The sequence below is a fragment of the Peromyscus eremicus genome, chromosome 13 (genome assembly GCF_949786415.1).
Source record: "Peromyscus eremicus chromosome 13, PerEre_H2_v1, whole genome shotgun sequence".
NCBI classification, from domain to species: domain Eukaryota; kingdom Metazoa; phylum Chordata; class Mammalia; order Rodentia; family Cricetidae; genus Peromyscus; species Peromyscus eremicus.
This window is the reverse complement of record NC_081429.1, coordinates 59,643,430-59,658,261: the sequence shown is the minus strand read 5'-3', so window position 1 is coordinate 59,658,261 and position 14,832 is coordinate 59,643,430. Positions and strand designations below refer to the sequence as shown.

The 14,832-nt window shown below is 39.6% G+C and overlaps 1 protein-coding gene across 1 annotated transcript in view; it reads right to left on the bottom strand.

Moving 5' to 3' along the window:
• Positions 1-1,302: 1,302 nt before the first annotated feature.
• Tmeff2 (transmembrane protein with EGF like and two follistatin like domains 2) overlaps positions 1,303-14,832 on the bottom strand; it is a 249,943-nt gene continuing 236,413 nt past the window's right edge. The window contains exons 8-10 of the mRNA XM_059278296.1: positions 6,699-6,822; positions 5,146-5,304; positions 1,303-1,664 (exon numbers count right to left, since the gene is read on the bottom strand). Of these exons, the coding sequence (XP_059134279.1) occupies positions 1,568-1,664; positions 5,146-5,304; positions 6,699-6,822 (380 nt within the window). The 3' untranslated portion in view covers positions 1,303-1,567. The remainder of the gene's footprint in view (positions 1,665-5,145; positions 5,305-6,698; positions 6,823-14,832) is intronic.

Sequence of the window (14,832 nt, the reverse complement as noted above, 5' to 3'; positions counted from 1 at the left end):
AAGTCTTACATAGATTGTCAATGTCATTATATATTAACAAAGGCCTTAAATTTCACTTTAATCCCTTATTTTTATAGGATATTTTATATCCAGAACATTTTGATTTGATGTGTCTTTTTTGTTTTCTAACAAAGGAAGGGGTGTCATTTCTTTTAGACCATGAAGAAGTCATTTGAGGAAGACAAAGAAAGCTTTATTTAAAGCATCTGTATGTGCTACAGGAACTACTCAAAGGTAAACGATAGTAAGGAAATTACTTAGTTTGGTATTTCATCTTATTCTTTGAGAATTTTTACAATTTACCTTCCCCAAATAAAGTGATCATTCATACCTGTTTGCTCATATCTGACAGGGGTTGACAACATCTCCATTAGATTCTCCGGGATTTTTCTTTCTCATATAAATATGCTCAAAACATATTTCTCCATTGTCATGAAACATTGTCTTTTTGTTTTCAATTTCAAATAACAGTGTTCTTTGGGCCATAAAGGTGCTAATGAGAGCATTTGTTTGTGAGAGTCTAACTTCTTTTCATATAAGATATAAACACAGCAAAAGTCTTTTTTCTTTTTTGAGACAGTTGTGTGTGTGTGTGTGTGTGTGTGTGTGTGTGTGTGTGTGTGTGTGTGTAACCTCAGCTGTCCTAGAATTAGCTCTGTAGACCTGGCTGGCCTTAAACTCACAGAGATCCACTTGCATCTGCCTCTCAAGTGCTGGGAATAAAGCAGCTGAGGTTTAGTTTCACACTTACTGATGCAGTTACAGTTTTCTCCTAGCTGTTACTTTTGCTCACAGAAACAGAACAGATTTGCCCACTGTTTATATACCTAATGTATACCTTACTTAGAACCTGAGGGTAGATGTGTTTGACTGAGAGAGTTATGCTGCTTCTGAATAAAGACAAGTATCTTCTTTGCATTCTATTTTGAGTCATAAAACACTTCCCCCCCTTCTTCTCTTATTTAATTTATGTGCCAGAGATCTTTCTGTTCTGAGAATGAAGGTGGAAGGCAGGGAAGAAAGTAGATGAAGCAGAGATGATTCAAGTGTCTGACATAGTTTATGCTTCCTCAATAAAGTAAATTATTTTTTCTCTTTCCAATAACCATCATTTCCCTTGATCTTGAAATCACTCAAAACCTAGCTACAGAGTCCTGTGCAAACTACTGTGTTGTCTGAAGATGCACAGAAGGATGAAATACTGCTGCCTGCATAGCCCGGGCTAGTTGGACAGTGTTTCCAGCTAAGAATTACTGCAAATTTAAGAATGCCGTTTTTTTTTCTCATCACTGAGTATTTATTATATATAACAAATACATGGGAAAGAAAAACTATATTGTGTGATATAAATAGTTTATTTACATTACAGAAAAAACATCAAGACAATGTATACTATTTCAAATATATCCATACATAATCAAATATAGCTGTAGTACATGTTTTCATTGGTGTAGATTACCACAAACGCAAGGCAACATGTGTAGATCTCGTCTTACTCTTTTGTCTCTAATACTGTATTGTGTAGTCCAAGCTGTCGGTTGTCCGGCCACTGGGAAACATGCTCCCTCTAGATTAACCTTGTGGATGCTCTTGTTGTGTTGTCTGAACTGTAGTGCCCTGTATTTTGCTTCTGTCTGTGAATTCTGTTGCTTCTGGGGCATTTCCTAGAAGGTTGGAAAGTTTACAGATCTTAGTCTAATGCGATTACCTAAAGTTCGGTCCTATAGTCAAAGTGAGAAGCTGAAGAAGCAAATGATTAAAGTATTTCAGAAAAAAACAAAACAAAACCCTGATCACTAGTAGAAACTGGGAATACTTGAAAAAGTTTATTATTATTATTATTATTTGCTTCTCCTTGCAGTTGTCTTTAGGCTTCTGTTGAGAACTGAAGAACAGAAGTAGAAGCTGAAGAGAAATACTTTTACCTTGCCCTTCTCCGTTCATTCCTTAAGTCTGTTCATTATGTTGTGTAATGAACTGACTCAGCACAATGGGAATAGGCGAGTCCCGAGCTTATCACAGCTCTCTTTAAAGGTCTTCAACAACTTTATATCTAAACGTCTTAACGATGAGTGTTATATTGACATTCAGTGCTACAAGTTAAGATCCCATCACAGTGGAACGAACCAGCTGATAACACCCGATATGTAAATGCAAAGGAATATTGCTTTGTTTAGCCTAATATCATTGTCTTGCATTAATGCCATAAAGCTAGAGACAAAAATTGGCACCAATTATGTTGCTTTTATAAAAGGCTAATATTCAGTAACATCTGAAAATCGCTGATATAGTATTTTTATTATAATAACAGATTTCTTTGATCATGCAAGCAAGAGCAATATAAAGCTTACATAAAATTCTATTAAAACTAAGAGTGGTACAGTGGAAAATATGTATATAAACATCCGTACACATGCACACACCTACGTAGTAGGTGTGAGCACATTTTTGTGTAGTTGTTGAGGCCATATAACCGTCAAAAAGAAACATGGATCTGGGAAGTCACATTTTCAATAAGTGGGAGATGGAAGCAAAAAGATGAAAATCCACCTTCTCAGTGGGAAAACTCTTTTCATTTTGGAACAGGTCTCTATATATTCATAATTTTATGAGAGGCAGGTTCTTGAATAGACAGAAAAAAGGAGAAACAAAATCAGGGGAAATGGGTAGGACAGGAGAGAAAGGAAAGGAAGTCAGAACAGAGAACAGACCAGATGATACCAACATTAAGAGAAAATTGAAGACAATGAGAAGATCTATGCTAGGAATAATTCTGTAGAATGTCTCGCATCTGGGTATTTTGGAGTATGTCCTGACAAACAAGGCTGGCCAGGTCACCAGGAAAACAGGCTCTCTTGGGGTCAGAGGTGGGCCTAGCTACAGTCTGTTTTATGAGCAATTGTATTTGGAAGAATGGAATGAATCTACCCTGGATGCTGGTGTGACATATGGAGTGATACTTTTTCTGCAAAGTGTTTCCAAGGTTTGGCTGTACAAGGGGGAAGATTTATGTAATACATTATAACAATGCAAACAGGGCTGATGTGCTATTTCTCTTCCCCTAAAGCAGATAGAGAAGTGTTTTGCTTAGTTTTCGCATGAAGAAATACCTTGAAAATGTAGCAGACATAGCTTACTCAAACTGGAAGCTTAGCAGAGGCAGTCCATGACAGAAGTGTACACAATATCACGAGCAGCTGAGGCAGAGGAGTAGCGTTGAGTGCAAAGCCGAAGCAGTAGACAGACACCATTTTGACTTCATCACTCAGCTGTGTAACTCAGTATTTGATAACTCATATTTCAGCGTCTCCGCCAGGAAAGTGAGGATAACTATTCATTTTTATAATGTTGTGAAGTGTGTATACATGTACACTTGTGCTCTCAAACAAGTGACTATATAAACATCTGACACAATTATAACTTGTAAACACACAATTCCTGGTAAAGGTCTCCATATTCTATTTTTTTAAGTTATGTATAGGAATGAAAAAATGTGATTAATGGCTTATTTGAAGACATGTCTGAAGTATTGAAATTTTGGCTTTCTTCACTATATGAAATAGCAACCAAGTTGTTATTGCTTGAATATGAATATGTTTTATTTTTCTATGTACCCTGATGTATGATACAGTTTTCTGTGTTTTAGATTCTTCTCGATCATCTCTTTTTGTGCTCACTATTTTTGGTTTTCAAGTTGTCTTTCTGTCCTCTGCATTTATTTTCATGTAATCCATTGGCTCACTTGGCATCTAAACATGAAAGTCAAGATGGTAGACTCTACATGGCCTAGGGCAGCACCAAGCTCCAATGACGACCTTCCCTTACGCCTGCAGGCCGGGTGAGGATTTATGAGCTATATTCTGTCTTTTTAAAGAGCAGATCCCACACTTGTCTTTGAAGAAGATCGTGTAATACCGATGCCAAGATACATTATAGTTTTTATGTTTTAATTTCATGATGCTTCTTATTTTCCCATTTTTAGAAATAATTTTTAGGGAAATTCTCTGATTTACTATAGAACTGTATAAATGAATGAAAGTCTTAATGTCTTATGGATCTGATCAAAACCTTAAAGAGTTTCTTCGGACATTTTAAAAAAGATTGTGAATTCAGTTCTTTTTAAGGATCTACATTGGCTTTTTGGCTGTCACATGAATGATGCATTAGGTTTAGAGTCTAGTCTACCTACCACACATTTGCACACTCAAGAGGTCCAACAAATCCCTGTCTTTGCTCCTCATTTCAAACTGAACCTCAGACATCACTCAGGAGTCATGGTTCAATTTCCTGTTGAAACTGGATGAAATCTCTGTTCCCTTTCTTTTTTTTTGTTTTTGTTTTTTTGAGATAGGGCTTCTCTGTGTAGCTTTGCGCCTTTCCTGGATCTCGCTCTGTAGACCAGGCTGGCCTCGAACTCACAAAGATCCGCCTGGCTCTGCCTCCCAAGTGCTGGGATTAAAGGCGTGCGCCACCACCGCCCGGCTCTGTTCCCTTTCTATCTCTTCCCTGTTCAAATAAAAATTACCTTTTTCCTGGGCTTGGAATTTACTATTAAGGTGTAGTATTTGCTGCTGTTTCAGAAATGTACCAAAGGTTTTCATAACACAATCTTTTTCATTACATTTAAAATATTGTGATTAGCACTTACCATCTTAAAGTGAAGAAGCATTTGTTGTTGACACCGAGTGTGTTAACACTGATGGTGTCCAAAGGTTCTACTTGGAAATATGAATGCTATTATTGAGAGCTAGAATTTAAGCATTTCTAGACCTTATATAACATCTATTATCACATTTGGTGTAGTGATTCCAGTAGGTAAAGATAAACTGGTTCATAGTCTGAATGAAAAGTGGCCTTTTACAGATAAAAGAGAAAAGAGTGTTTAAACAGAGGCTGACATTGCATGTTAGAGAGGAAAATAATCTTAGGGCATAAACAATCCTCATCATAATATAAAAATGAGTAAAATAAGTTGTGCCTGTTCTGTAGGAAAACCCATGCCTTTGCACTTGGCTAGTGAAATGTTCTTACGATGAGGAACTCACGGAGAACGAGTGGCTACAGTCAGCCCACCAAGAGACTCAGAGTCCCAGGGAGGACAAAAGCTGCCCTTAGCTTGGATGATGCCCAAGTACAGTTACTGACCTTGTGATGCAGAGGACCACCACACATATGACAGCAATCTGAATTGTTCCAATCACAGCTGCAATCAGGACGTACTGAAACCGGACCGGGCCAGGAACGACATAGAGAACACTGTAGTCCTTTTTCTCACAGTGTTGACCAGTGTAGCCAGCATCACATCTGGAAGGAAGAATAGTATCTGGTCAGTTGTGGCCCACAACTCTTTTATTTTAATTGGTTTCTTTAACCTCAATTAACATGTTTATGTATTGCTTAATGACACCGTGCCAAAAAAAAAATAAATAAGGCTGTCTCTTTTAGACATTTTCTATGCCATTGTTAGAGAAATGCTGAAAAATTATTGAGTCAGAGATATAGCAGGAGTAATTTCTTAAATTTGATGGCCATAAAGTCATTAGTTTTGAACAGAGAAGTTTTTTTGAAATTCTCTTCAAAAGTTTTGAAGAGAAAAATTTTGGTGTAGGCAATACAGGTATGCAAACCAAGCTAGTGTGAGCACCCTCTTAGAATGAATTATGCTTCTCACTCACTCAATCTCCCAACCAAAAGTTCACATAGACAATTTTCATATTGAAATAAGCATTTGGTATGAAAATACACTAAATTAGATCAATATGTCATTGTTTGTGGAGAGCCTCTAGTACTTGACTTTGAATTTCTTGTAACTACATCCTGCAGACTTTCCCGTGGATATCTGGAGGGTTTAATTTAATGACTGCTGTGGAGGGAGGGGCAGCAGAGGTCTCTCTGTCATGTTCACTCTGCCTGTTGAAGAACAGGAAAGCTCCAGTGTATTCTGTGAAAGGAAGCAGGCATGGAAGACAGTTGTGGATAAAAGACAGGCAGAGAGAGAGAGAGAGGGGCAGGTAGAGAGAGACAGAGACACAGACAGTGCCGTTTCTATATATATATATATCTATATCATAATCAATTTCATCATATGCCAGTTGTATATTAATTTAAATATAGATACGTTTTCATTTTGATTTGCCATCTCAGAAATAATCTCTGTATGTTCTAGACATGAGTAGATATTTATAAACTATATTTATAAACTCAACTCAGACAAGCAATTTCTTTGTGTCTCTTCTGAGTTTGAACTGGAGGTATGGTGGCCAATCATCTCATGATACCAGGCTCTATAGAGAAGAGAGTCAGTGCCCAGCAAAACCATACAGTTCATAGAGGATCTGGAGGGTTTTGGAAATAACCTCCCCAAAATACTAAGGGAGAAGGGCCAAGCACAACTCTGCACCCAGAGGAAAGGATGGTGAGCAAAAAGTGGCCCAAGCCCTTAAAATCATGCTGCAAGAACAGAGTGGTGTGCAGTGTGCTGAGTGTATAAGGTCCACGTACCTTCTGGTTAGTGTGTGTGTTTGTGTGTGTGTGTGTGTGTGTGTGTGTGTGTGTGTGTGTGTGTAGGAGAGACAGAGAAACTTTGATGCTGCTCCCTCATTTAAGCAGAATGTAAACCAATCTTCCACTAACACTTAAAAGCTAGTTTCTACACTTTTACTTTATGCTTTTTAAAGGTTTAAGGAAGAAAATGTTACCTGCAAGATGGCTCCTGCATATTGATGGAGTGTTCGCACTTCCCGTGCATGCAGAAGCCATTGTAATGTTCTGGGCAAGGTATGTGGTGTTCTCTGGCACTTTCTTCTAATTTGTTAGCATTCTCTGTGAATATAGATAAAAGCAAGCACCCCTGTAAATACCTTCTGTGCTGGGTAAGATCAACCAGTACATTAACCAGAAAAGCTACAGTAGGCAAAGGAATTTAAAAGGGCAAGAACTAAAAGGCCATGCTTCTGAAGAAAGACAGAGAGAGAACTGAAAGACATCTTTACAATTATGTTTAGAGATGAAACTGCAAAATTACCCAGAGCTTTTTATGCTTTTACGCAATTTCCTACATCTTTAACAGCCACTGATGTGGACATGAGTTGTCAGAAGCTTTAATTTTACTTGCATAGAGCCTGTACATTGATCATAAAATAATCTGAGAAGAAATCCTCTATTTTTTGAATTTCAAAGCATAACATCGCTGAGAACAAATTGCTGAAATATCTAGATACTCTCTCCACATGAGGGCTTAAAAGTTAAAATATGGCCGTGTTCAATTGTTAAACATTTTTCCAAACCAAATGCAAATTTCAACAAATGCGTTCTGTCAGGCACTTTTATAATATACTATGAGTATGAGGGTTGTTTTTTTGTACTAGCATCCATACATTTTTATTGCCACAATAATGCAATTGAAAGACTAAAGATTATTTTAAAATCACTTATGTAGATAGCCACATAGTAAGTTTATTCCAATCCATATAGCCCCGTACCTCGCCTGGACAAAACAGTAGAGCTGGCCTTGGTGGCGTGAGTGCAGGTGAGCAGGACCCAGGGCTACGTGAGTAGGAGAACTGGTTCCACTCCTCGTGGTCCACTACATTGCGTGAGCTAGCTGGGGCCGTTCTGGAGAGCTTGCCCAAGTGGTGAGGGAAAGCTGGCAGGGTGACCAACCCAGCTACCACCCAGGCCCAGAACCAGGGCTATGAGTTAGCCCACTCCCAACATCCACCTCTTCTACGAACTGTGTGTGAAGGGACTGGACCTGTAGATCTAAAGCTCCAGGATCTCCATGACACAAGGCAGCAACAGGATATCCAAGAGGAACCCCAGTGAGAGCCCAGTATTGATAGTGTAGCAGAAGCCAGAGGCCTCCAACCAGACCAATGACTCTTTGCAATGAAGATTTACAGGTAAAGATGTATGGACTAAAGGGTACACTGTGTGACTCACTGGGCCACACTACAGCTTCCACACCGAGATTTGTTTGTTTGTTTGGTTTTTTTTTTGTTTGTTTTACTTTTAAATTTTGTGTTTTGGGTAGGGGAGGTTGCATGGACAGAAGTCAGAGACGAGGGGATGGGGAGATGAACGGGATTGGGATGCATGGTGTGAAATTCACAAAGAATCAATAAAAAGTTAAAAAAAGAGAGAATGATTTGTGAAATTTAAACTTAAAGAAAGTGAAACACCTTATATTGTAAACTGAAACACTTCCATTGTCATTAGCAGTTTTTTTTCTCTAGTGCTTTTATGAAAACATGTAGGTGCTTTCGGGCTTCTGTTTGCTCAGCTATGCTGACTACACATTTGTAACACCATCTCCAAGCAAGTGGTTGCTCGATTCCTTCTGTGTTTATTTTTAATGATAGAAGGTCTGGGCTGGAGAAATGGCTCAGGGGGTAAGAGAGCTTGCTGTGCAAGCGTGAGTACTTGGGTTTGGCTTACATCATCAATGTAAACGGTGTGGCCACATGCATGCCTGCAACTGTGGTGATCTATTGCGTACCCTAATAAAATATGCCTGAAGATCAGAGAACAGAACAAGCCACTAGATTGAACGCAGAGGCCAGGCAGTGGTGGCACACACCTTTAATCCTAGCACTCCAAAGGCAGAGATCCATCTGGATTTCTGTGAGTTCAAAGCCACCTTGGACTACATGAGATTGACTCAGTCTAGGGGAGAAAACAGAGCCAGGCAGTGGTGGCACACGTCTTTAATCTCAGTACTGGGAAGCACACACACGCCTTTAATCCCAGGAAGTGACGGCTGGGCAGAGAAAGGTATATACAGTATGAGGAGACAGGAACTAAAGTCTTTTCGGCAGAAGCACAGAAGTGTCCCTTTTGGTTAGAGGCCTATCGGCTGAGGCTTTTTCAGGCTGAGGAGTTGGTGAGGTAAGAGGTGGTGGCTATGACTTGTTCCTTTGTCTCTCTGATCTTTCAGCTTTCACCCCAATATCTGGTTCCGGGTATTTTATTATAAGACCATTTTAGAGATTCATGTTACCTGCAACCCCAGTGCTGTGGGAGTGGCTGGCGACAGGGGATTGCTAGGGCTCATGGTGACCCCCCTTTTGGTCCATGTTCAGTGAGAGACTCTGACTCAAAGGATTAAGGCAGACAGTGATAGATGAGAACACATGATATTCTTTTCTGGCACACACTCACACACACACACACACGCACACACACAGGCACACACACTCACACACACACAGTTTTGTCTTCATTGTCTCTTCTGAAACATGGCATTTTTGAAAATTTCTACCTAGATAAATGAGAAATATAACTTTATCAACCTCAATCTAAAGGTATTTTTCAATCTGTAAGTATTCTTCAGCACCATAGTAACTGGTCAGCAGTAAGGAAAGACTGCAAGTTAATTACTGTTTTTATGGAATGGATTACTTCCCATTATCTCTACATAGGGGCACCATAGTGTATCCTTATAATTTTCACTGGCAGCCATGGACGATGAGCATATTCATCAGGAGAAGGATGAGCCTTTGCCATTTGTGAATTAGATGGATGTATTATTTATATTTAGGCAGAGCTGTAAAATATCTTTCTATACATTTTAAGATCTAGAGGCCATCTGCAAATCATTAAAGTTTGAAGCAAACTGTTAAAATATTTAGTGCTTTCTTTTGTAGGGATATTTATGTATATTGCTCCGATGGGTAATATGTCAAGTGTAAGGTATAGACCGTAGCAATGGTAGAGTGTAGACGACACTTCAGCACTTCATCTGTTTTTTTATGTCTGTGTATTTTAGCTATGGTGTAGTTGGGGATCTTCTGCATTAAGATGTTTCTACACTGAAAATTGTCATTGAAGTTAGTGAACTACTTCTATAGAGAAGATTGTGAGGATGCGGGATTGTTTTGGCTTCTCCTGCTCTTTCAAGTATTGTATACATTTTGACTATTTTTTTTTTTTTTGCTAGCAAATTATACCCATGGTAAGGACACACAAGAAAATCAAACAACCTAGTGCTGAGTAAAATCTGACCAAAATGGAATCAGGGTAACCCTGGAATTTAGATGCACCGTGTAATGACCTGGTTATTCAGAATCCACGGAGAAGAGTAGGCTTATTTTTGTGCTGGGTCCAGATGGTAACAACTGGAGTAGCTGACCCATGCTATTGCTCTTCAGAGAGGAGTTTTAAGCAGTGGGGGTGTCAGGCCCACTGCTTATGAAATGAGCCAGCACTGATTTCCACTCTTATTTCTGGATCTTCTTCGCATAACAAACTATTCAACACTTCTATTTAGTGTTTGTTAGTAACACTTCAGTGCTTCTGCACACCTGTGTGTGGGGAACTTCTCTGACTTCCTGTAATCCAGTTATACACAGCCTTTTCTGTCAGAATAGCTCTCATCTTATTAAAGAGCTGGTTTTCTTTCTGCTAACTATAAAAAAAGATACAGAATTTTCTTAACTCAAAACCCATTCTTGAGGGTATTTTTATATTGTACCTTACCCTCAAATTGATGGTTTCTATATTCAAACCATGTTCAAGATTGTGAGCTGAGGTCTAAGTGCTAAACAGGAGGTGTTTTGAAAGAAGGTATTGCTTCAGTGTGTCAAGTGCTAGATTTTTTCCTGTTTCCTGTCTAAGCAGGTAATGTAGGAGGGGAATAGTCTCCATCATAAAGTCTGCCAATTAGTTTATACCAGTCCTTGTGAGCTTAGAGGCTCTGTTTCGCTGCTCATGTGATATTGTCAAATAAGAAAGTAGGGAAATTGAAAATAAATGAGTAGAAGAAATGATCTCTGGGCAAGAAAATGAGAAGTCATCAATACATGTCAACAAATTTATAGCCAATCCAAGCAAATAAAGCAGTTGATTGAAAACCTGAATATTCAGCTACTTCTAGTGATGCAGTAGACATACTTTAGAAACAAGATTTAAGAATATTAAGACAAGCAGAAACATAGAAATCTAATATCTCAACAAATATATGTATAAAGCATGGTAAATATTTGTGAACCCCAAGTTTGTGTACACTGGATATTCAAGCAACCATAAAGCATTTGAAGATACGAAATTATATAAAAAAGATACTTTGAGAGTGCACCTGTTTCTTCTAGTGTGACAGCATAGACATTGATTTCTCTGTTTTCCATTTAAAAGAAGTTTAACGTAAGGATTACACTCTTTCTTCTAAGAAAGGCTGTGGTTATGGTACAAACTCTTCATGTCTCTGTTAAACTCTGTTTGGATAGCTTGGAATGTTAGGTCTCTAATCAAGGCCTGAGGTAGATTCTACTCTTTTGACCACAAGGAAATAACTTTCTCTTAATTGGCCTCAACAGTTACACTTAGATGTGAAAGTTTGCTAGTTGAGCTGTGGTGAGAGCTATGGGCAGAATGAAGAAGATCAGAATCATGTTTCTTGTTCCAAAACTGATCAGACATAACACAAAATGTGAATAGGTATCATCATCACCTCCTACAAGCATTCTTATTGGACATAAAATTAAAGACAGTAAAAGAAATCTACTTCTCATGTCATTATATTCTCAAGCAGAGCCTTGATGGTGACTTCAGGATTTCCTGTATTTGAATTGGAAAGAGTAGCAGAATTTGACATGTATGCTGCATTCTGTGGACTGGGTAACTGAAATACAAAAACATGTGCTGTTTTCCTGGACTCTTACTATTTATGTTTCAAACTATAATGCATTTACAAACACTGAAGAATTGGTGAAACTTGGGATGGCCATTTATATGTAACATTTTAACCATGGCATCTAGGGGTTTCTTATAATGAGGCTTATTTAGCGTTAGCCTAAAATCCTGGATTTCTAAGGAAAAATAGTGTTTCGTTTATTATTAACAGCAAAATCTGCCAATGTTCAGTGCTTTGCTTTCTTTGAACCAGACTTGGCGGAGTTCTCCATCATGAAGAGAGCGGCGGTGGAGGGCAGTTCTGTTGTGTCTCCAACACTCTTTTTCCAACTTCAGTCAAGAGCCCATCTTCCAGCAAGTGGGCTACTCATAGGTTTAGAGGCTTTGGCTTGATGATATTTAAAAAATACAGTGATTTCATGGAACTTAAGATGGCTTAAACACCGCTTTGGTCAATACCAGGCCTTGGGGAGAGACAGGGATCCATGATGCATCAGTTTCCTGGGCATCTAGAGGTAGAGTTGCCCTGATATTATGGGACCAGTTTGCTCCAGTCCTACCCCCTAAGCTGCCATGCCATTTTTTTCTGCTAAAATCGCCTCTTCAAAAATTAAAGTTTACTAGAAACTTTAGAGGAAAACCTAAGAGAAGGAATTTTAATGACAAGGATATTTTTTTTCTTCTGGCCAAGTTTATGTGCTTAGAGTGAGACTTCTTTGGGACAATTCTGAGAACTACCCTAAGTGACAACAAAAAGAATCAGTGGGTTGAGGTCCCATCTAGTTTAGCTGCCGGAGCTGAGTGTCCAGCTATTTCCTTCTCCTTAGGCAGTGTCTGAGGAAATAGATAAATAGTCCAGATCAGCCTTATCAGGTAATACATTTGTACTTCCTTGTAACCTGAAGTTAAGAACCCTCAGAGAGTGATGGGACTGAGACTGGAACATTTCCTAGGACATCGTGACAGCAAAGGCTTTAATAACACAGGGACCACAGGGACCACCGAAACCAAGTGCAAAACCCAAACCCCAAAAGCCGAACAGCAAATCTGCCTTTGTAATGTTATATGAATATTTTTCATGTGGGTGCTGTGTCCACATGAAATACATAGTACATTATACTTCATGTGAATGTTTATTGTCTTTCTGTGTGTTTAGCTTATTATCTTCTAAACATAGTCAGAAATAATTAAGACAAGATGATAGTAGATCTATAATTATTCAAGAACCCACAATAATCACTGTTTTAATATATAACACAGGAAAAATACATCCCTCGTAAGAGCCCCTCAAGGAAGATTTATAGACCATTTTGTATAGATCAGGACACCCACGCTCAGGTAGCTTTGGTGACATTTTTAGGAGTGTACACAGCAGACGGCTGAACTGAGGTGTCCGAGCTCACTCCAGTATCACACGCCGACTGGCTTTAGTTCAGAACTGGGCGACACAAAACAACATCTGATCTCGTAGCCTCTTCTTTATTTCCCCTCTTCAAACTCTAGATTCTTTATTTTTTCTTTTGGTTTTTTCAAGACAGGGTTTCTCTGTGTAGTTTTGGAGCCTGTCCTGGATCTCACTCTGTAGCCCAGACTGGCCTCCAACTCACAGAGATCCACCTGGCTCTGCCTCCCGAGTGCTGGGATTAAAGGTGTGCGCCACCACTGCCTCCAGGCTCAAACCCTAGATTCTTTGCTTCACTCTGACAAGGGAGTCTCTTCTGCTGTCTTCCCTTCACTTCTGTGGAGGGCCCTCATGGTGGCTGCCATCCCTCTACCTTCCTCAAGGGCTCTCTCTCTCCATCAGTGTGTTCAACGCTATCAGCAGCTAAGCTTATAGAACGGCCTTGTGACAACAGAGTGGGAAATCTCCCTCAATGCAAGTCTCTCCACAGCACTGTCTATGCTCCTTCCTCCCTTCGTACCTTGACTTCTACTTTGCCTTCTACCTGCGGCTCTCAGACACTGCTGTGGACAGGAGGAGCGGAAGGGACTTTGTTCCTAGACTCACCATCTTGGCCTTCTCACATCCAGCTGTTAACACTCACTGGAATACTTGAAAACAGTGAAGCCCTGAGGACTCCTGGTCTTCATGACAGCATCTTCATCTCTGCGTGGTGTGTGCATGTGCATGTGTGTGTCCTTTCCCTTCTTCCCAATCAGTCTGGCAGGCTCCTGCTTTCCAACTGATTTCTATGAATCCTTATCCTTTGCTCAGATGCTTCTCTTCATAATCTTGAAAAATTCTGAGACAGATGGACAATCTCTCTCTCTCTCTCTCTCTCTCTCTCTCTCTCTCTCTCTCTCTCTCTCTCTCTCTGACACACACACACACACACACACACACACACACACACACACACACAGAGTGTGAGAGAGAGATCCTTTATCCTGTTACCGAAGGCTTTTGCCATCATCTAAGGGCCTGTAATCATGGACAGTGTCTCTAAAATGAAAGATTTATAGCCACCTCTGTTTAGCGACTGAGAAACACAGGAACAGAAGCCCTTTGGCATCTGTGTGGATGTCATATCACAAAACTGCACTGGAACTTTGTGCCACCGATTCCAACTTGGCCAGTCACACTGTGTCTGTGGGATTCTGAACAAAACCTCCTGAAAGGAAGTCTGCAGAGACTGGCTGGCTGATTAGAATTTCAGTATTGTGGAGAGACTAAGTGCTGCATGGTTGAAAGGCTAGTTAGCTTATCTTGGGCTAGTTCTAGTGCCCCAAAATAGCTATCCCTTGCCCACGCCTGTGCTGGAACTAACATCTTACAACTAACAAGCAAAAACCTTTTAGAATCTATTAACTTAGCAGATCACTGGTGTCCACCAACCCAAGAGCTAAGAATGCCATCAGATAGTACCTTGAGCCCGTAAGAAAGCTTCCCCAACCTGCTGTACCTGCCTCTCTGATGCACCCGCCAATGTATTTTAAACTTGCCTTGATTTGTGGCTTTCTTTGTTCTGTAAAACTATAAAAACTTCATGAAACTGATTCTGTATTTGAAACTTGGAACTTGGGGTAACCCAAATATGTATTCTTGGGTCACTCAAATAGTTCCAGAATACACTACCTCTTAATCCCTTTACAATGAGAGCTGTGGTTTCTGTGTTGACAGGACTGTCCAGCAAGAGGTTGAACTTTTGAGTGACCAGGAGGAAAGAAATTTCTATTAACAAAACAAAACAAAAACCAGGCATG